General features: G+C 42.9%; 1 protein-coding gene across 15 annotated transcripts in view; it reads left to right on the top strand.

Annotated features, from left to right (window-relative positions):
• LOC141726960 (5'-AMP-activated protein kinase catalytic subunit alpha-1-like) overlaps positions 1–23420 on the top strand; it is a 114419-nt gene that overhangs the window by 2843 nt on the left and 88156 nt on the right. For 11 of the 15 annotated variants that reach the window (XR_012577918.1, XR_012577917.1, XM_074532096.1 and 8 more), the window contains one exon: positions 9588–9745. The exons of 1 other annotated variant lie outside the window; for it this stretch is intronic. Coding sequence is in view for 10 of the 14 variants with exons in the window: in XM_074532096.1 (XP_074388197.1) it covers positions 9610–9745 (136 nt within the window). In the remaining 4 variants the exon portion in view is untranslated. Of the gene's footprint in view, positions 1–5050; positions 5943–9587; positions 9746–23420 lie in introns of those variants that run through there. 3 more of the 15 variants (XM_074532089.1, XM_074532098.1, XM_074532101.1) reach the window with 3 other exon arrangements.

Genomic DNA, 23420 nt, shown 5'->3' with positions numbered 1-23420 from the left:
CTCCCATGTCCAGCTGTGAACAGGAGTGATTGAGAGGTTTTGATGGATGTCTGGCATCCAGCCAGGGTCAACCCACTACAGTCTTTTTGGTGCCATCACTCAGATCATGAGGATTTTGAGATAAGGATAGTAATTGAGAGAGGTAATGGGCAAAACAAGTACCGAACAATATTAGAGAGTAGAATGATCGTGGGGAATTGCTGTAATTGTGTCAAAGGGACAAGGGGTGGATTTTGTGTAAGTTGTCCATTTTTGTTCTGTGTTATGATTATATTATTTTGGTTTTTGTGGAGCGAATTTTTGTCCATGGTCTTCACCATGGGCTGCAAGGAAATCTCAGCTCCAACGCCTGGAGCACCTCCTGTCCCTCCTTCTCCACTTACCTTGGTGTCTGCAGGGCTGTTACTCTCACATTCTCACTCCACTCTTCTCTGGCCACAGTTACATCTGCACAAAAACTTTTTTTCTTTTTCTTCTTAAATATGTTATGCCCATTCATCCTGGAGCCAGCTGACATTGGCTCTGCTGGACATGGAGGAAGCTTCCAGCAGCTTCTCACAGAAACCACCCCTGTAGCCCCCCTGCTACCAAAACCTAGCCATGCAAACCCACTACACATGGGATTCCTGAAAATGCATGTATTTACACATACAAATTATTGATGGTATGCACTGAAGCAATTATTTATAAATAATCCCTTAATTGACTTTTCATTTGATAGCACCTTCACCTTGAAAAGGGCCATCATCTCTGTGCTGAATTTAAAAAGAGGGTTGTATGTTACTCACCTTTCCTGCAAGAGAAATGAAATATTGGCACTATGGACTGAGTTTCATTGTGTCCTAGCATGTAGAGTCAGAATTTATCGCAAAGATGGTAATTGAATAATGGCTCTAAGTGCTGTTCTGGGAGGGAATAGTTTAAGAGGGATTCTCAGTCTGAGACATTGTTCACTGTTTTGTGGCTCTGAAAGGCCTGCAAAAGTATTGCCTATTCAGTGGGTCATTGCTTGGGTAAAAAGAAACTGCCAAGTCTGGAGCACACATACTGCCAGACATGAAGGGACTGGAGATTTGTTATTGTTGATACACAAATAGATCAGAGTTAATTAGTAAAAGGACTAGAGCACAAGTCTTATGAGGAGCAGTTGAGGGAACTGGGATTGTTTAGCCTGAAGGAGGCTCTGCGGGACCTTAAAGCTCTCTACAACTACCTGAAAGGAAGTTATAGCTGAGTGGGGGATTGGGCTCTTCTCCCAGGTAGCAAGTGACAGGATAAGAGAAAATGGCCTCAAGATCCATCAGGGTAGGTTTAGGTTGGATATTAGGAAAAATTTCTTCACTGAAAGGGTGGTCAGGCATTGAAACAAGCTGCCCAGGGCAGTGATGGAGTCACCATTGCTGGAAGTGTTCAAAAAACATGTGAATGTGGCACTTGGGGACATGGTTTTGTGGTGGACTTGGTAGTGCTGGGTTAAGTGTGACTCAGTCTTAAAGGTCTTTTCCAACCTAAATGATTCTAGGATTTTATGCTGGGTGAAAACATTAAATGGTAGGTAGTATGATACAGAAGTCCATGACTTTGAGATACATTTGAATTATGGATTGGTACCTGATAAACTTGCACCCTACATGATGTGTTACTGTGTCACTCAGCTAGCTTTCAAACTCAGCTTTAAAAACGTGATTGTAAGGTAAAACTTTTGGAAATTTAGAAGATGGTAATCCCTGCAAGGCTTTAGAGGATTTCAGATGCTTTAGAGAGAAAATGCTTAACACACACACCTCTCTTCCTCCCCCCCCAAAAAAAATACCAAAACCCAAACAACCAACAAACCATCAAAAACTTCTAATATTTTAAGCTTCTGAGGCTGTTCTATTATTCCTTTGGTTTCATATGAATTTATAGAAGTAGCATACTGCTTTGTCAATACTGAAGGATTAGCAGTCCACAAATGTATCAGCTTGTGCAGATCACTGAAGAAATTTTCAGCCGGGTTTGAAATTAGAGTGCCCTTGACTGCACTTTCTTATATTTTAAATGAAGTATAGTTAATACTTTTGGATAATTGAGTGTATCTACTTAGGCTGTTTGTAAACAAAAAGAGAAATATTGTCCTGCTGTTCTCTTAGCATGTAACAAATATATTGTACTCACTCTGCTTTTAATTGGTCCTGAGAGATTGAAAGTAAGTGGTGTCAAAGCTGTTAACTTAAAAATACATTTTGTACATATTGCACATCTATGTATTCACAGGGCTCAGGAATGCATCTAAAATGTGTTGTTTGATTATATACTGGGAAACAAATGTAAGAGGAAGTAATCATAAATGTCTTGTTATTCTCAGAGTGAGAATAACCCCTCAGAGCATCTTAAAACAGGTCAGCAAGGCACTAAAGGCTTTTTAAACTATAGTACTGTTGGATGGCAGGTGTTCTGACTATGGGTGGGAATGAAAACCTTTGCTTTGCAAAGTCTTATATGATGTTCTTTGTGTAACATGGGATTTTTGTTTTGAGCAGCCTGTGTTGCATTAAAAGTAAGAAATTTGGCAGAAAATAACTCCACTTGCATTCTAGCTGGTCAGAGAGATCAGAGGGGCTAGGTGCGGCCGGGCTTAATTTCTGATTAGAACCAATTTAGTTCTATAGGTCTGGTCCTGTTCAGTAGGAACTTCCATGAGCACAGATTTTTAAATAGTGCAGTTTACCAGTCTGATCATATAGGTCTGGTTGCATTCAATAAGAATCTTGTGATCGATCACAGACTCACAAATGATGGGATATATTGAAGCAACAGAAATACAGATTTGGAATAATAATATTGTGTTAACCTGAGTAATAATAATCGTACACAAAATCTTATCAAGAAGGTGTCCCTGCTTGGGAGGAGGGAGAGGAGAGGAGAGTAGCCCATCAACTGTCTCCAAAGTCTATTTGCATCTTCCTCACTAAGTGAAATTTCTACCCTCCTTATATATAGCCCTATATTATCTTCCTCCTCCTATGCAACGTATAGCATGATCTAAGTTAAGAGTTGAGTATTGTCATATATGTGGTACCATGTACTTCATTAAGCTTATTAACATATGCAGGGGTGTGCATTTTAATGACCCTTAATCAGGCAAAAGTTAATTTTTGGCCATGGTGTCAAGTTCCAGTCATATGACTTTGTTCTGTCCTGTGCTGTTAGTTTGAGCCAAAACAAGAGCATCCTATCTCCACAGGACCTTCTTTAGCCAACTCATCCTTTCTTGATGTCAGCTACACAGATATCCATCTACAAAAATAACACAGAGGGAATGCAGTGTGGGCTGCAGATAGATAGTAAGTCTTAGCCCTTGCCTAGATTCTCGGTCATCATCCCACAGCCTGTTATGCTGACCCACAAACATAATATTGAAAAGGCAAGTGATTAGCTATTTGCTGCTTCTATCTGTTAGCTCTTCAGCCTAAATTATATTATGCTGTATCACACTGCTGAAAAATGAGCATTTATATAATATAAAACATATCAAGGTAATACTGATTGAAACTTGCAATGGCTTGCAGTCACTTTGAAAACTTACGCACTTCCTTTCAGGGGGAATTTTAGCTATACCAAGAATGAATTTTATGAACAGTTTAACAGCTGCTGTATTTTAATCTCCTTTAAAATTCTTGGTGAGGGGCAGTGTTGTAATCTTCACTGCAGTGTTGTTCTTGCCTTTCTGCTGGGGCTCCTCTCCATTCTCTGCAGCACAATCCTTCCTGTCTTCTCAGGAGCTCCTCCTGGGCTCTCGACCCACCCCTATTTATTTCAGTTACCATCACCAGCTACAGCTGCTGCCCAACTAAGGCCTTTGCAGCTGTAGCTCGTTTGGAGCAACTCGGACCCACACAGATCTTACAATACAACATGTATTCAGGCCCCCACAGGGCAGGAGATCAGTTAATTTGGGTTACGTCAAACCTATTCAAAAGAGCTTAGGTAGCTCACTATTACATGTCAGTCATATTTGGACTAAAAGCTTTACTAGATATAGTTTCTGAAGTGCTTCAGTTCTTTGTAGTGTTTTGTTAAATGTTGAAAGGTTGACTGCCTCAATGATTTTACAGTATATAAATGATCTTTTGAGATCTTATTATAATAATCTTAACTTGAGGATTATGAGTTAGAATTAAGCCTCTGCATAGTGTTCACTGGTACTTTAGATCAGCCCCCTTTATGTCCAAGATCCTACACCTGAGTCACAGCAATCCCAGGCACATCTGCAGGTTGGGGGGAAAAGTGATTGAGAGCACCCCTGCAGAGAAGGACTTGGGGGTGATGGGTGATGAAAAACCATGAGCCAGCAGTAAGTGCTCACAGCCCAGAAACCAACAGAATCCTGGGCTGGATCCAAAGGAGCATGGGCAGCAGAATGAAGGAGGTGATTCTACTCCTCTATTCTGCTCCTGTGAGACCCCATCTGGAGTACTGAGTACAGTTCTGGTGCCTCTAACATAAGAAGGACATGGAACTGTTGGAGCAAATCCAGAGATGGACCAACGATATTGCTAAGAGGACTGGAGCACCTCCCTTACAAAGACAGGCTAAGAAAGTTGGGGCTGTTCAGTCTGGAGAAGAAAAGCTTCTGTGGAGACCTCACAGCAACTTCCAGTACCTGAAGGGGCTACAGGGAACTGGAGAGGGACTCTTCATCAGGAACTGCAGTGATAGGACAAGGAGTAATGGGTACAAATTGAAAGAGGGGAAATTTGAGTTAGATATTAGGAAAAAATTCTTTAATGTGTGGCTGGTGAGGCACTGGAACAGATTGCCCAAAGAAGTTGTGGATGCCCCATCCCTGGAAGTGTTCAAGGCCGGGTTGAATGGGGCTTGGAGCAACTTGGTCTAGTGGAAGGTGTCCCTGCCCATAGCAGGGGGATGAAAGTAGATGATCTTTAAGGTCCATTCCAACCCCTTAAAATTCTGTGATTCTGTACATAACTATTACCATACACAGTCTGTAATGTTTTATGAAATTTTTTTTCATACCATATTTCTTATTAAAGCTTTCGTATTTTTATTCCATAGTAATGAACAGATGGGTTTTAGTATTTTGTCCCATTAGGTTAGGGGGATGCTTTAACAAATAAAGACTTTTCAGGGATCCAAATTAGTTTTCCAACTGTTAAATTCATGACTGTAACAAGTAATACTGAATGTTCTCTGAATCATATTTAAGACTATTACTAGAAAAAATGCTTTTTTAACCATATGCAACACACTGCATTATTAGTGCCTGAAACCCTGTCTGCATGTGGGTGTTCAGCCATGTTGTGTTTTGACACTGGTCCAATGCCAGGCATCCACAAGAGTCACTCGCGCATGCTCTGTCTAGGTTTGAAAGACAGGTGTCTGCTAGGGGCGGCAGGAGCTGCACTTGAATGGAAAATGTAAACCCCCTCCCTCTGAATTATTATAATTTTGAAATTAAGGGGCTCTCAGGCAAAGATATGAGAATAGGAATAACAGTTCTTTACTAGTATGTATAACAAGGCAAATCAACTACAACAACTATGGCATTAACAACAACCAGAACCACAAACCCAGTAACAGCCTTCTCAGCCACAGGCATTTTCCCCTTTGGTGCAGTTACGGTCACAGACGGCAGGGGCGCTGGTGACTCCCGATGCCCCAGCAGGACTCTGAGGAGCACCAAGCTGGAACGGCAGGAATGAGCAAAAATCCTGGGGTGGTGGACGAGATGTATCAGAAGCTCTGCGGCGGTAGCTGGAAATGCGGGACGTCCCGGCAGGGGAGGGGGTTCAGGGCTACAGCGTGGAGAAACCCAGAGCAGTGCCGAAGAACCGGTGGGGGCGGGGCAGCGGCGGCCCGGCTCCCAGCAGGGCAGGGAGAGGCGAGCTCAGGATTCCCGGGCACCCGAGCAGATGGTGATGCGTCCCTCTTTTAGTGAGGTAGGTGATAATAAGGTCCTAGTTCAGTTGTTCCTCTCATGAGCAGAGGCTTTGGGCTGGGTTATGGCGGTGGCAGCGAATTCTTTTTCCTAAGCAGCAGCTTCGACCGTCCTGCTCCAAAACAGATAACGAGAGAGTGCCTAGTAGCTGCCCTCGCTCCTTTACCTGCCCAATTCTCACGGTATCTGCCCCTCGAAAAGAAACTCCCAAAAAAGAGAGATGCAACCAGATGCCTTCCTCCCCTGAGGCTTTGGCCACTTCTTTGTTGTCTTAAGTACCCAGTTGTCAGTGTCTCCTAGCAACTTAATGGGAAAAAAATTCTACAAGTAAAAACGAACAAAAGGAAAGAAACCTAATCCCCAACACCCTCCCCTGCTACCTCTGGGCAGAGGAGGGAAAAGAAAAAAAAAATAAACGAGGGATTCCTGAGTTGAGATAAGGATCGGGAGAAAACACTTCAAGGGGAAAACAGGCTCAACTTAAGGTTGCAAAGTGAAATTTATTACTATCAGAAACAGAAATTTATTACTAAGAGAAAAAGAAGAGGATAATGTGAGGTTAAATAAGCCCTTAAAAACACCTCTCCCCCCAGCCCCTCCCTCCTTCCCATCAACAACACAGGGATACAGTGTGGGAGTTTTGGTCACCTGAGGTTTTCTCTGGGAAAGGAGTCCTCCCTGAATTGCGGAAAAGGAAACAAACTCCACAAATTTGTGAAAGTTGTATAGCTGGTATGTGTATTATAGCACTGGATGCATGTGGGGATTGAAATAAACAGGGCAGGAGACTTTTTCTCCTTTTAATGCCTTTATTAAAAGTGATCAGCTCAGGATTGGGCAGCTCGGAGGGGTCTGCAGTCTCCCATCATCTCTCCCAGGGCGACGAGGAGGAGGACATGCGCAGCTTTGTCCACTAGGGGCAGAGCTGGGGGCCCAGTCCTCGTGGGAGCCTTTAGGGCGTGGTGACCCCTTCGGATGTTGGTTTTCCCCGCCCCGCTCTGTCTGCTCCCGGCGTTGGGACGACTCCTGTGCTCAGGGTGAGAGGGACTACGAAGGTGTTCAGCATCTCTGCAGGCTCAGCACTCCATTCCTGATGTCCAGACATCACTCAAATCTCTCAACTCTTGGTTGGGGGTCTTTTTTAGCAACCTAGAAGCAGTAGCTTCTCATGGCATGCTGGTCCTGGAGTCACTTTGCATAGCCCCCCCCCCCCCCCCCACAAGTGTACCTCTGGGAACTCCAGATCTCTTTTTATCTTCCTTACTGTTATAAATGATCAATCGTGAGCCAAATTATCAAAAATTGCAAAAAGATTTATTAATCTTTCTGCGCGAACACATTACGGTCTTCGAAACCACCACAGCCAAAGAGACAGCATCGGGCCCGGGATCGGCGCTGGGTGAACCTGGATCTGACCTCTACGCATCGGAATCCCCCCCATTCACGAGATCTGCTTCTTGTGGTGAGGTTTTATACAGTTTATTGTGCCCGAGGCGAAGGAGTTCCAATTTCTTTTGTAAGTCTTTGCATTCATGGCTGTTTCTTTCAGTGTGCAGACCTGGACAAAGATTGTCTCCAGGTGGATAGTTAGTGGTGATGGGCTCCGGGGAAGCCATGTATTCAGATGTATAGTTCTGGCTCCCTGGCTATCTTGATTGATGTAATTGACAGGGCGATGATTGCTCTTAGGTGGTTTCTGATGACTCATACCGGTGATCATCGTCCTGGAAGCGTCTATTCTTATGCTAAAGCATCGATCGTTATCTTAGCTGTGTCAGGGAATTCTTTGGAATCTGAATAGACATCTGCTTCTCTGGCCGTATGTGGTCAGAGACACGTTTTGGATTTTACAGTCTTTAGAACATACATTCTTTAATAGCATGAATTATTTCTACCATATATTACATTGCCAATCCATATGCATAGAATTTCACACCAGGTTCATAAATATTCATTTTACTGATTTCGCGTTACACTTGCGGCTAGTTTTTTTTTATCAGAAAGCACAAAAAGAACTCGTGGGACACCCTGTCCTTCCTCCCGCAGCCTCTATGTCTCCCGTTATCTCTGTCCTTCAGCTGAAGCAGTTTCTTCGAACATAGGTTTTTTGGGAGAACGCACAGTCAGACTAAACAGCTATGTTCACAAGCTACAGACTTAATTCAAAATGTACTTTTTACCTAAATAGGAATGGATTTCTGCTCTGGATAATTTCCACTCTGTCTCATTCCCCTGTGAGACTGTGGGGTCTCTCCCATGGGAGACAGTTCTCCATGAACTTCTCCGACGTGGGTCCACTCTCACAAGCAGCAGCCATACCGCACGTGCTGCAATGTGGACTCCCCCCATGGGCAGACAGTCCTCCCAGAACTGCTGCGATGTGGGTCTCTCCTTCCACAGGGTGCAGTCCTCCAAGGACAGGCTGCTCCATCCTGGAAGCAGGGGCCCCCTCTCTCCACCAGGTCTTCCACTGGATCACAGCCTCCTCCAGCCAGCCACCCGCTCTGGCATGGGCACCTACCCTAAAGGCTGAGGGTGGATGTCTGCATCCCCCATAGACCCATGAGCTGCAGGGGGACAACCTGCTTCACAATAGCCTGGCAGAGGAATCTCAGCTCTGGTGCCTGGAGCACCTTCTCCCCCTCCTGCACTGACCTTTGTGTCACCATGTTGTTTTCCCTCACATGTTCTCACCTCCTCCTCTTCTCTAACTAAAAGCAAAATCCCATGACTTTTGTTTTAATTTTCTTCTTAAATATTTAATCACAGAGGCATTACCAGCCTCTCTTGTTGGCCCAGTTTTGGCCAGCAGCATGTCCATCTTCAGAGCCATCAGCCATTGGCTCTACTGGACATGGTGAGAAGCTTCCAGCAGCTTTTCACAGGAGGCATCTTTGTGGTCCCCCTGCTACCAAAAACCAGGGTGTGCAAATCAATACAAGCCACCACCCCAGTGAGAGCTGCTGTATGCTCTCCACAGGCAGGCCTTGCAGTGTGCAGCAGCACATTGCATGGCACCCTGTGGCTGTGACAATGCAGACAGCCTAGTCATCTCATTGTGCTATCACAATTTCTCAATTGAAAGTATGTCTATGTTCGACACATCTCCTCACTTTAGCATCAGGAAGGACAACCCGTATTGGGGGGAGCGGTTAGCCCTAGTTTCCCACTGCCTGCAGGCACAGACCTCGCGGGCGATTGCAGTGCTAGCCAGGAATACGAGGGAGCTTAAACTTCCAGGCAGTGCCACTTCTGATGCCAGTGGGCCCAGGTCAGCTCCTTGCACCACGCCAGAGCTGAGGGAAACTGCCACCGCTGCTGAGAAGCACTCTATGACCGCCTTCCCTCCCGGTCCTGAAATCTTTGCATATTTCCAATATTTCCCGGGGAAGGTGGCATAAAAACACCCCAGCCCCCTCACTCCGCCCCACAGTTTCCGGGGGCTGTTCTTTCCATCCTGCCGTTATGCCCTGCCGGCAGGGCCCACCTGCAGAAGCCTCACCCCTTAGGGTGCCACTGAGCTGACCCAGCCCTCCCCCACCCAACAGCAAGGATTTGCCCCAGGGGAGGGCAGGAAAGTGATAAGTGATGAGATCACTTCCTGATTGGGTTGATGAGTGTTATTTGTTTGCTCCTCCCCTGATAGTACTGCGGCACGGGCGCACTCTATGAGCAGGCTCGGCCCTAGGCTCAAGATGGCGGCGGCAGTGGCGGATAAACAGAAGCACGAGCACGGCCGGGTGAAGATTGGGCACTATATCCTGGGCGACACGCTCGGCGTCGGTACCTTCGGCAAAGTCAAAGGTGAGTGGCAGGGAGTGGGAGACTCACCTGCTCCACGGAGTGCATGGTTCAGTTGGGCTGCGGGGTGTAGTGCGCTGGGTGGGTGTGTTGGGCTGAGCAGCAGAGTCTCCATTTCCGGCTGAGGGACATGGCTGCCTATGGTCGCCTGACGGCAGCCAGTCCTCTAGGGCTGAAATCAGGTGACCGTTGAGGCCTGATCAGAGTGGTGGGGCATCTTGGGGCTGGACTGCCACCTTAGTTTGGGCTTGGTCCTGCTCTGTTTCCTTCTCAGAGTGTTGGGGATGTGGTCTGAGTTTCACTGGGGGTAGTGCCCGGCTGTATCTGTCGAGCCCGGTGGGTCACTGGCATGTGACTGCCCTAGCACCGGGGGCTGACAGGGGTGGTGGGAAAAGGGTTAGGGAGAGTGATATAGGGCTGACATGTTTTTGGGGTGACTGCAAGAAGGCATTTCACAGGCTGTTAACTGGAGCCTCACCCCCAGATGTAGTGGCTACAGGGTGGTGGCCGGGGCTACATTATGAATGATGTAGACCGGGTGTGGTGGTGTGGAAATATTATCTGATGCTGTGAACATCTTTCAGGAAAGGGGAGTTGTATTAGCTAACTTCTCTGGGGTAGGGACTTCTAATGGGAAGTAATCATAGGGAAAAGCAAAATTTTTCTCTTCTGTATTTACAGAAATAATTGTTGGAAGCGACTTATGCTGCATTTATATAAATCATCATCAGATATGTAATGAAAGTAGATATTTTTAATTCTTGAGCCGTATGTATGTTTTGCTGCACAAATATTAATACTTGATACCCTTATAAGGGAGACAAGATGCTTCACTCTATCAAGGGGAGAAATAAGTATGTGTCTTGGTTTAGGGCAAATTTGGGAGACAATCCCTAAAGGGGTTCTTCTAGAAAAGCAGATTTAATTGGCTCTTCCTTTAACTGGTTTGGGAAAAAATAATTTTTGGAGAATAGTGGAAAAAACCTGTTTATTAAACAATAAAATCTAAATAATATCAAACAATAAAAGTTCTTGTTGCTTTAAAAGAGATGACAAACTCAGAAAAGTCCCCTCCCTGGGTTGTAGCTTGTCTCACTCAGTCTCTTATCAGTTTCTCTGGCGCTGGAAATGTCACGGCCCAGGCCCGGCCCGGTGGGCTACAGATGTGAGCTGCTGGTGCTTTTTTGGGTGTTTAGTCTAGAGTAGGTTTAAACAAGTTTAAATAAAAGGGAAAAAAACCCTACAGTTTGGGAAACTTTTTTGCTTCAGTTAGCTAAAACTAGCTAAAACAAAGGAGAGTTTTGTCTTGTTGTTTGTTTATCTGTAGACAACAATAGTCTAGGAGTAGGAATGTGGAGGAGTGAGTGCAGTGTCTGTAAACAAACTGCGTGCTTCTTCTCTTTCTCCTTTACTCTCGGGAATAAGTCTTAAAGGTGTAAAACTTATTATTTAGCATAAACAGAACGTATGATTTGGGATAAAATATTATATAGTTAACTCAGGACATTCTACCCCTCATTCCCATATTGTTAGCTTGCTACTAAATTTAATATATATTTTAAATTTATAAACATATATATTATACATCTAATATACAGTTATACACAGACAATGGCAGTAACATTCAGCAAACAGTGATATTTATATATAGTTTCTAATCAACAATCAGATTTCTTTGAGGTATGCATCATGTTCTTTTATCTTTCTGTATTATTTACTATGTGTAACTTGGTCCTTGAGTAAAGTCAACTCTACGAATGGGTTTGTCTGTACTTGAGGCAGAATTGATCTAAACTGTCTTCTCTAACAAACTTCTGACATGTACTACTGGGACTTTGTTTACTCTATGTAAAAGTTCAGATTGGGCAGGGCCAACTCGGTTAGTAGAGCTTTGGTTGTTAATTAACTAGGTGGCTTTTGTCAGGTGTTGCTTTTAATTTTTGAAAGATTTCTTACGTAATGCTTTTAAGGTGGTTTTTAATAGTCTATTGTACCTCTTTACTTTTCTTGTAGCTGCTGTATGGTAGGGGATATGGTATACTTATTTAATGTCATGTTTCCTAGCTTAGGTGTTGATAAGGCTGTTCTTGAAATGAGTCTTGTTGTCTGACTCAGTCCTCTCAGGGGTACCATGTATCGTTTTTGCAGGGTTTTCAGACAAAGGAAGGAATGATAAATCTGACTCCATGTTTTAGAAGGCTAATTTATTATTTTATGATACTATATTATATTAAAGAATACTATGCTAAACTATACTAAAGAATAAAGAACGGATACTTACAGAAGGCTAAAAAGATAATAATGAAAACTTGTGACTCTTTCCAGAGCCCCAACACAGCTTGACTGTGATTGGTCATTAAGTCAAAACAATTCATGTGAAACCAATTAAACAATCACTTGTTGGATAAACAATCTCCAAACACATTCCAACGCAGCAAAACACAGGAGAAGCAATTAGATAATATTGTTTTCCTTTTTCTCTGAGGCTTCTCAGCTTCCCAGGAGAAAAATCCTGGGCGAAGGGATTTTTCCAGAAAATATGACTGCCACAACTATGCTTTTAAAGGGCTTGCTTTTTAAGGTTTAGGATGGTGTTATGGGCTGTAGCATGAGTCACAGGGTAAGTTTTTAACTATCTTGTGGTGGCTTCTATTATTGTATGTAGGGCTTGCTTTGGCGTGTCTGGGGCAGTGTGATGTAGTTAATCTGTCAGGCTTCTCCATACTTGTATTTGGACTACTGTCGACTATATTACAGGGGCTTTATTCGCTTGGCTTGTTTGATGGTAGCACATGTTTTACAGTCATGGATAACTTGAGAAATACTGTCTATGGTTAAATTCACTATTTGGTTTCATGCTTACTTATAGGTGGTATCTCTACTTTGATGACTTGAGGTATTATGGGCTTATTGAGTTAGGAATAACTTTTTTTGTGTTGCTAATCTAAGTCTATTATTGATACTTCTATTTTTGCATCTTGGTCTACTTGCTGATTGTTTTGGTGCTCTTTATTGGCTTTACTTTTAGGGACATGGGCAGACTTTCAATTAAATCTGCTTTTCTAAAAAAACCCCTTTAAGAGTTCTCTCCCAAATTTGCCCTAAACCAAGAAACCTAGACAATTATGTCATCAATATACTGCAGTTATTCTGGAGCTTCACCCTTTTCCAGTGCAGCCTGGATCAGTCCATGGCAGATAGTGGGGGTGTGTTTCCACCCCTGGGTCAGTCGGTTCCAGGTGTACTGCACGCTCCTCCAGGTGAAAGCGAACTGCGGTCTGCATTCTGCTGCCAGAGGAATTGAGAAAAATGCATTATCAGTGTTAATAGTGACGTACCACTTCGCTGCCTTGGACTCCAGCTCGTACTGGAGTTCCAGCATGTCCAGCACAGCAGTGCTCAGCAGTGGAGTCACTTCATTCGAGTCACAATAGTCCACAGTCAATCTCCATTCTCTGTCAGACTTGCGCACAGGCCAAATGGGACTGTTGAAGGGTGAGTGGGCCTTATTGACCACCCCTTGGCTCTCTACCTCATGGATCATTTTGTGGATGGGGATCAAGGCATCTCGATTTGTCCAATACTGCCAGCGGTGCACCGTCAAGGTGGCAATTGCTATTCGTTGCTCTTCCCCCTTCAGAAGTCCTACTGCAGATGGCTTTTCTGATAGTCCAGGCAATGTGTTCAATTGCTTAATGTCTTCTGCCTCTACAGCAGCTATTCCAAAAGCCCACCTGTGTCCCTTTGAGTCTTTGTAATAGCTGTTCCAGAGGAAGTCTATGTCCAGAATACATGGGGCCTCGGGGCCTATCACAATAGGATGTTTCTGCCACTCCTTCCCAGTCAGACTCATCTCGGCTTCCAACAGGGTCAATAGCTGCAATCTCTCCATTACCCTGGCAATGGAAACAGGTTCTGCCCCCACATGTCCCGATGACATTAGGGTACACTGTGAACCAGTATCAACGAATGCTTCATATTTTTATGGCTCTGATGTGCTAGGCCATCAGATCCACACCATCTAAAAGACCTGGTTTTCCAGTGCCTCTCCCTGGCTAGAGGCAGGGCCCTTCTAACCCTGGTTATAATTTTATTCCTGGGCATACATACTAGAGGTTCCTTCAAGGGGATCTGACAGATCATACCCAGCAGCTCAGTCATGGGAGGTTGAGGCTACCTTCACTTTAGTGGAACTCGCTTGGTTAGTGTTTCTCTCTTTGAGTTGAAGCACCCATGCTGCCAGGACAGAAGTGGGTTTCCCATTTCACCTTCCCATGTTTTCCCCATGGTCGCGCAGCAAGAACCACAGGTCAGCTCGTGAGGTGTACCCTCTCTCTCTAGCTGGGAGACATTGGGCTGTGACTTCGGGGCCTGTGACTCACACTGGTGCTAAATGGGAACTGTTCCTCCTCACCTCCTCCTTCACCACCTCACTCATCCCTTCTTTGAGGTCCTTAATCACAGCAGAGACATGTGCCTGCATTGGGCCATTGATCATACTCTTGTAATTTCTAAGCTTGTTGGTGACAGAACCCACTGTATCAGTTGTTATCAGCATTAATCATTGCAATCAAGGTGGTGTATTGAGATGGCCATAGATTTGCCAGATTCCACAACATTTGCCCTGTGCACCTGACCTTGTTGGGGTCATTATCATGCCATCAATCCCTCTCAAAGAGTACTTCCAGTACCACCACTTCTCTCAGCTGTTGGATCCCTTCTTCAAGTGTAAGAGCCTAAATGAGAGATGTGGGACTCCAGGCGGCTCTCCAAAATGCAGTTTATTCCATCCAAGAGGTTACAGCAGTCCAGGGTCGTGGGCGACAGAACCTGTGCCTACAGCTGTCAGCTCCAGCTGCAGGCAGGCCTGGAGACCCTTTGGTTTTGGTTACAATGCATTATATACTTTTCTTTGCTTAGCATCTTAATATAGTAGAACCAATCTATACCTTAACTATTATCTATAGCCTATCATAACTACTATAATTACCATATTCACATTACTATTCTCCAATCACTAAAAGTTAGTACATTAGAGTTTAAACTAGAAGTTGTTTTTCAGTTTTCTTGCAGTGGAAAATTCTGAGACCTTTTTTCTACTTGCAACTTTGCTGACTTGTTTGCCTGTGCTATCTTTCTGCTTGGTGAAAACATCTTCTTGTTTGAGGTGGGTTTATCCTTTGCTCTAAGCCATAAAAACCCCTTCTAACTAACATACCCTTTGCCTCCTTGGTTAGCCAGTAAGACTAGCTCAGCAATTCTTTTCTTCTATATCAAAACTTGCTTCCATCTCTATTCCTTCATCAGACTCTGCATTTAAAAATCTTTCTGCTAAGCATACATATCTGTGAGACCTTCTTGTCAAACTTTCATCCTTCCTAACAGTCAAGGGTCTCCTAGCGCATTCTATGATGGTACTCCTGCATTCTCTCTCTGTGGACAAACTTCTCCCTTGCACTCATTAAAAGCTGTTCCCAGAGGGAAAGGGGCCCTGGCTCCCTTACAAATACCTGATTCACACCTGAGTCCTGGGTCAAGGGTGCCAAATTCCTTGCCTCAGCACCATCCAGTTGCACACCTGTGCCAGGCTGTATAAGCCTCACGCTCCCATTGTACAATGTCTTTGTGCAGATTACGGAGAATTTCATATCTCAGGGACTCGGTGATGATCTCAACTGTTGGCTCCCCTGTGGGTTGTGAGGGCCCTCCTTTCTTATCCTTATTATCTGGGTGCTCTGATTTCATCTTAGACTTCCTCGTTTCCACAGGGGGCGACTGCTGCTGGCTGTGACTGCCCCTGTGGTTCAGCTGGAACCTGGGTAGTTGTAACATCTGTGGGTTCCACTGCTGCACCATCAGACTCTCCCTCTTCGAGGCAGGGAGAGGGTTTCTCACCAGCTGGGGAAATGTAGTTCTTCAGCATCTGGCCCATCTTGCGTATCTCCTTCACCAGAGCCCCAGTCTGGGTGGTTAATTTCTGAGGTGGGCTGCAGGGCAGGGTCAGGCGGTGGGGCAGCATCCCTAGTCTCTGGGGCAGTGTCAGGTTCTGGGGCAACATCCCTATTCTCTGGGGTAGGTATCAGGGTGGTTATCCAAGTCAATCTTCCCTTATCTCTGAATGCTAAAATGAACAGGCTTAACAGACATATCAGCAACACCAACCACTGTATGAAATCATTAGCATTTAGAGAAGATTTGAACCCTTTGAAAACTGGTGGGGTAGACCCAAAGAGCTGGTTGAAGGGTTGGAAAAAAAATTTCCCCCAGTGTAATTTCCTCACAGTAAGTACCATTATTAAAGTAACCCCAAAAACATATAGTTAGTGTGTGATAGCTCTGAATCAATGTGCCCACCTTCCAGAGGAAGTTAAAAATCTATTAATTCCTCACCTCATTAACCCATAAAGCAAACTGGATAACAGCCACAGTAGCCTGAAGTTATAGGACCCATGTTTAGATAAGGGGCTGCAAATGGGAGAAATATAGCCATGACCACGTGCCACTCAAACCAGGGTAAGCTAGACCACATGGCGATACCTAATGAGATTTCTTAATCCAGCAGAAAAAAATTAGGTTACTCAAGAACTGTTATTCCTTTTTCACCCTTTTTCTGTAGATGCCCTCATGACTCACGTTAGGTGCCAAAATCTGTCTTGGTTTGAAAAGACAGGTGTTTGCTAAGGAAGGCAGGAGCCTCTCTTGAAATGGAAAATGTTAAACCCCCTCCCTCTGAATTATTATAATTTTGAAATTAAGGAGCTCTCAGGCAAAGATATGGGAATAGGAATAACAGTTCTTTATTAGGCAAAATAAAAATAAAAATGCAGTAATACAAAACAACACTGACAGAGTCAAAATATGAACTGACACCCTGTTGGTCAGGGTGTTGGTAGCAGTCTGAATAAATGGTGGCTGCAGTGATCCTGTAGAAGGGTGTAGTTTTCCTCTGAAGGTCTAGTGGTGGAGTAGATGGGCCTGGTCTTCCTCTGGGAATCCAGTAGAAAAGAAAGCTGCTCTTCTGGGAATCCAGTGGGAAAAGGCTGTGTCTGGTGTTCCAAATCTCAGATTATATCCAGGTAGGAGTGCTTGGCTCCTCCCCCTGGGCAGAGCATCTCACAATGGGATAATGTAATTTTTATCAGTCATGCAGTGAGACTCAATGGCCCATTAACAGAAGATATCTCCCCAGAGGGAGGATTGGTTGTGGAAGAGATAAAGAAAACTGCCCCACCTGGTTTTAACAGGTAGTCCAATTAACAGAAGATAATTGTCCCACCTCTAACAGATGGTAAATAGAATACACAGCCCCCACCACATCTTGCATTTGCAACCTAAGAGAGATGAAGCAGTTCAAAATATCTAGTATCAGCAAAACAGCAGATACTAACTGGTAACAGACTGGTGACTACTTTTGAATTTTGCATAAAGACAACTGAAAGCAACACCTCAGATAATATCATGTAGAAAAGAAGCCAGTGTTATATTTATGAAAGCTACTTTGTATTACCTCTTGACAGAAATTACCTAAGAAGCCTCACAAATAAGAAGCAATCAAAATATATTTATATTAGTCACCCTAAACCTCAATGAGCTATCAGTCCTTCAAAAGAATCACTGCAAAAAACTCCCTTTACAGATATAACATTTCCTTCTATTTCTTTATTCTTTGATAATGCCAATTGCCTTCATGTTTTGCCATGGCTATGCATAACATGAACATTTCTAAGGCAGTCTTAAAGCAGCAATGACTCGTTTGAACTGTTTAAATGCAGAGCAACGGTGTCTAAACTTAGTTCACCTGGCTTTCAACTGGAAAAAAAAAACAGATCACGAGGACATTCAGAGTAAATATGACATTCTTATGAAATGCAGATACTAGTCATAAAGGCTGTAGAAAAAAAGCTGAACAAGCATATGCTGTGTCTAATGAGGCATTTCTGTCATATGCCAAATGGCCAACCCAAGGCTTAGAGGAAGGTAGTAATTAGAAATAGGAGCTAAATGTTTTCATTAATATTTACAAAAAAAAAAGAGTTAATGCTGTGATGCTGTGCAAAGGCATATTGCTGCACAGCAACATTAGATAGCAAACTGATCTTCATTGTCCATTCTCAGATCTCTTATCACTGCCTTAATCAGGAAGACCAATTTACATCAGTTTTGCAGGCAATACAGACCAGGGGTTTGAACCTACATCCTTGAACAAATTCTGAATATTTACAAAGGTAATTTGTACCCTCATTTTCTCAGTACAAATCACTGAAAGTCTAACTATTAAAAAAATTTGGACATCTGCATTTGACTGCAGCAGGAATCATCAGGTTTTTTAACACATAACTGATTTTGGTCCAGTACTCTTTTACACCACAGCTTTTCAGCTCTGTGGTGTTTTAGCTTTGACTGGATATTGGCTAGAAACAGCTTTCTTCTCCATGACTGCCCATCTGAGGGACAGTCAAATGAGCTAAGCCTGTCACTATTCGACTCAGGTTAGCACAGCCAGGTGAAAAGCTAAACTGGTACTGATGTGATGTTTTCCCAGTTATGTGGGAGGGTAAAAGGGTAAATAGCAGAGTGAATTAAACTAACAGCTATCTTGACAGCAGGAGCCCTTTAAGAATTATTAAGCACTGGGTTTCCCACTCATCTTTTGGGGCTGACACCACTGTTAAAACTAAAGACCCACTTTCAAGAAGCCATATGGTACATTACATGAGCTCTCAAGAAAAATCCTAAATAAAAAAAATAATTGTTAGTTTATCCTTTTATTGTCAATTGATGAAACCATATCAATCACCAGAAAGGGAAGTTGCTAAAGATTACAGGAAAACAATCACAGATATAGTATTAAATGAATGTGTGCTCAAGAAGGAAACTAGTGCATCACAGATAAAATATGCCCTTTTTATGAAGTACAGCTAGAACAAGAAGAAAACAACATAGCACATTATTTAGGGACAAGATAACGCATTTTTTTTTACGGAAACAGAGCATTAGTCCATGAACACTAACACTTGCTTTCAGTTCCTAAATAAATTCTCAGACCACTTATGGTAGGCAAGTCAGTATGCAGAACGATGCTGCATTTTACCACAAAGTGATTTCTCCCTCAGGTAGCATTCAGGAACCCATAATCACGGAATTATTATATGCAGGTGCTTTTATTAAAGAGCTCTGGGTGTCAGGGGACACAGACCCAAATCTGACCCGACATGGTTTAGAGCCATACATGTTTTATAATCTATTGTCATATAACTTACATATTAATTATTAAACTTACATTGTTCTATTGTGTACACTGATTTTATCCAAGCATGGATTTCTTGTGATCCTCCTCAAACTGCAAAAATAGTTTCTCTTTATTCTTTAAACAATAATTATATCTAATCACATCTAACAATTATATAATTTATCATATACTGACTACACAGGTGCAGTTTCACATGATCTAGCAAATACAAGGCCTAACATTTCCCAGGGCCTACCTTTAACATTTTCCCAGGGCCTACTAAGCCTAACTTTCTTTCTAGCTCCCCAAATTTTCTATGATTTTAAAATCTTTTACTATCATTTCCTCCCCTTTGAAAGCATTTTCACTTCACTATAAGTGCAAATGTTTTCACTTGATATAGTCCTTTGTTTCTGAGTTTATACGTATGTTCTTCAAATTCATGGTTGATGTAAACGTTGTCATGGATGCTGTCATGAACTGGAGAACCGGAAGATGGTGGGTGTGGATCTCGTGTCAGTGCCTTTATTATTTTTCAGTTCCAGGACGTTTTCTTCTGTATTTCTCCCTTTAAGATGTTGTAAACTAACCAAATTGCTAAGAATACAATTAGTGAGATTATCACACTCTCAATGATAGATTTAATCCATGAACTCGCATTCTACCCTAACCCTTTGAAGATTTTGCCTAACCAGCTTGTAGTCAAATCCTTTTGCTCTTCTTGTGCTTCATGCTCTATTTGTTTCAACTGATTGATGTCATATTCTACATCTGCAGTTACATTTGGGATGTGGAGGCAGCAATGATCAATCCATCCCTTTAAAAATCCACACACTCCATGCTCTTTCAGGAGTAACAAATCTAAGGCCAGTCGATTTTGTAAAGTCATTTTTGTGGTGGCTTGTAATGGTACGCTTAGTTCTTTAAATCCTTCCCGGGTGACTCTTGCTAGTCTATCTACCTGACCTGTAAGTTTGTACAACATTTCTCTATTCTGGTAGTTTGCTATGGGACCGAGCAAAGACTCTAGGGCCCACCCAAATTTCACTCCACTAGAGGGTTCATGCCAAGTGTCATCCTGATTTTCATTGTCTATAACGTCTCATCTTGTTCTTATTTGCAGAAGTTCACGTTTTCCATTAAATTGGGACTTTTTCCAAATTGGACATAAATTAGGGAGGCCCAAATTAATTTCTTTTACTTTCCCATCTACAGGCAGATGTGTTGTCCAGGTGCCATCACTTGTTGCCCATACAAATTGTCCTGGACTTTGGATTGTACTCTTGGTACATCCTATGAGTATTTTGTAATTCACTTTACCTTGTTTATGTTTGATCCCTCTGCAGGCACAACCAATTTGTAGGGTTACTACCAGGGGTGGCATTTGTTTTATCTCTATATCATCAGAAGTGCAATCATAAGTTTTATTACATGCCCACCAACTCACTTTGTCTGCCTTCATTCTACTACTAGTGGCAGTGTTCACTACTGCTGGATCTGTCTCATTCTTGGAACCTTCCCATTTAATACACCAAGGGGTGTTTGCCCTATATTGGAATTTTTGAAGTATATTCATGGACCATGCACTGTCCCAAGGCTCTATCTGATCTTTCTGATCCTTGGCCTCACACTTCCATACCAGAGTGGTTTCTGTAATATTCCCTATAATCCTTTTATAGTGTGGCAAAAAGCATTCTCAATTTGTGATGTCTTTAACCCACCACCCTATGATTTGTCCTACCCTGCCATGACTTAAAATACAGTCCTGTTTCTTCAGAGGTGTCATCCACTCTCCTGTTACTTTTCAGGTTTCTCTGACTATTTGCTTCAACTCCGGTACCTGTTTACATTCAATTGTTTTGTTCTTTTGTATTTCAGGTAATTTTGATGTTATGATTCCCCAACTTATTGGGTCTCCCACTGCCTTTGGTATTGGCAGACAAGCAGTTAATTCTGCTGGTGTTTTGCATTTTAGCCAAGTCTTCTACTAGTCCAATCATTATATTGTTAGCCCAAATTGCATTAGAAACTTTTATCACCTGTGTTTCTGCTTGTACTTCTCTCTTCATTCTAGAATGAAGAGTGGTTAGTTGATCTTTTTGCATTCCACATCCCAAAGATACTAATAACCATAAAATGAGCATTGACACAATTACTGATTACATTCTTGACGCAATTAAACACATCTTATCTGCAGCTCTGTTGGTTCCACAATTTACACAGTCCATGATCCGGGATGGATTTTCTTCACTTGGGTATAGTGAATCCAGGGGTCCACACCGGCTACTTTGACTGCTGTAAAGGTGGTCAACAGTACCTGATGGGGTCCAGTCCACTTTTCTTTCAGTGGTTCTTCGTTCCAATTTTTAATGTACACCTCATCTTACAGATGTATGTCATGAACTGAGTTCTCAAGAGTCAGTGGCCTATTCCACACGAGGACGTTCCAAAGCCGAGCTAGTTTTCCCGAGAGACAGAACATAGTTATACACTTCCTGCTTTCCCGTGACATGTACGTTTGGATTAGGTTCAGGAGATTCATATGGTTTCTCATACAATATCTCATAAGGACTGACTGACATTCCACTCCTAGGTTTTATCCGAATCCTCAACAGTGCTATTGGCAAAGCTTGGGACCACTGCAATTTGGCTTCTTGGCATATTTTACTGATTTGCCTCTTTAGTGTCTGATTCATCCTCTCTACCTGTCCACTTGACTGGGGTCTCCACGGTGTGTGGAGGTCCCAAGTTATTCCCCGCAATCTACTTAGTTCTCTTGCTACCGTGGCTATAAAATGCAGCTCCCTGTCTGATGATATCCCTAGAGGTACCCCGAACCTGGGAATAATCTCCTGTAGTAACCACTTAACTGTTTCCTTTGCTTGATTTGTGCAACAGGGAAGGGCTTCTGGCCATCCAGAAAATGTGTCAACCCTCACTAACAGATATTTGTATCCTTGAGTTCTTGGCAATTCTACAAAATCCACCTGCCAATAGTCCCCTGGTTCTATTCCTATCCGAATCCTTTCTAGCTGTGCCTGCCATCTAGCCACTGGGTTGTTCTTCAAGTAGATCTCGCATTTTGACATTACTGATTTTGCCATTGTTAACATCCGTACCAAGATTAAACTTTGCTTTAGTGATTTTACCAATGCCTCTGCATCCCTATGACATTTGTTATGTTTAATTTGTAGAACTTTGTTGGAGATTTTTTCAGAAATGGCTTAGAAGGCAACTGTGAGGAGCAAATTCTCACAGCCTGTTTCTGTAAACAGTAGAAGTTCTCAGGTTGTTTTTAATTACAAGTAGAAGTGACAAACATGAAGGCCTTGAGAACCTTGCCTACCAGTGTTCTCAGGCAGCTTTCTCATAACAAGTAGATATTCTATCTTTGGCTATTTTGGGAAAGCAAAAATAAGTTTTGAGAACCCAAATCTTGGTATTGGAAACAAAAGGAGGGGTTGGTGTGTTATCTCTGACCTATTGTGAGCTCGGGTTTGCAATATGCATGAACTTAATTAACACGGTTATAAAAAGTGACTGATTGAGTCAATAAACGGAGTCGATGCTGATCAAGAAAGGTGGGTTTTCTCCCTCCACTTCAATAGAACTTCTCTCATTATCAAGGGGGGTACCACTATCTGTCCTTGTGCAGTCACATACCACCCTTCTGAATTCTTTTGTGCATTTAGCAAACATCCCAATCTCTCATCTTCTACTGCATATTTTGGTTTTGGAGGCAAATTGAATTGAGATACATTAAGTTTTAAAGGTATCAATGCCATTGTTGCTTGCACTTCTCAAGCAACCTGTCGGGCTGTCCAATCTGCCTTTCGATTTCCCTCACAAATTTTGTAGTTTCCTGATCGGTGTGCTTTACAGTGTATAATTGCCACTTGTTCAGGTTTTTGTACTACTTTTATCAATTGCAGGACCGCATCTTGATGTTTAATGTGCGTACCTTGAGAAGACAGTAGTCCTCTTTCTTACCACAGTGCTCCGTGTACATGCACCACTCCAAAAGCATACTTTGAGTCAGTCCATATGTTTACCCTTTTCCCTTCACTTAGTTCTAGTGCTCTGGTTAAGGCAACCAGTTCTGCTCTCTGGGCAGATGTATTTGGTGGTAGTGCTTTTGCCTCCACTACTCTACTGATTGTTGTAACCGCATATCCAGCATATCTGGTTCTGTTCTCCACGAAGCTGCTCCCATCTGTGAATAGCTCCCACTCTGGCTGCTCTAGCGGGACGTCTTTCGGGTCTTCTCTCGCGGAATAGGTGTACTATATGGTAGTGTTTGCAGGGGTCCCAGGATGAGGGAAAAGACAAGAATCTTGGCTCCATGTTTCATAAGGCTAATTTATTATTTTATTATATATATTATATTAAAAGAAAATTATATACTAAAACTATACTAAAAGAATAGAAGAAAGGATTTCATCAGAAGTC

Source organism: Zonotrichia albicollis, chromosome W, assembly GCF_047830755.1.
Source record: "Zonotrichia albicollis isolate bZonAlb1 chromosome W, bZonAlb1.hap1, whole genome shotgun sequence".
In the NCBI taxonomy this organism is placed as follows: Eukaryota; Metazoa; Chordata; class Aves; order Passeriformes; family Passerellidae; genus Zonotrichia; species Zonotrichia albicollis.
The sequence above is the reverse complement of the archived record's forward strand: the minus strand, read 5'-3'. Positions and strand labels throughout refer to the sequence as shown.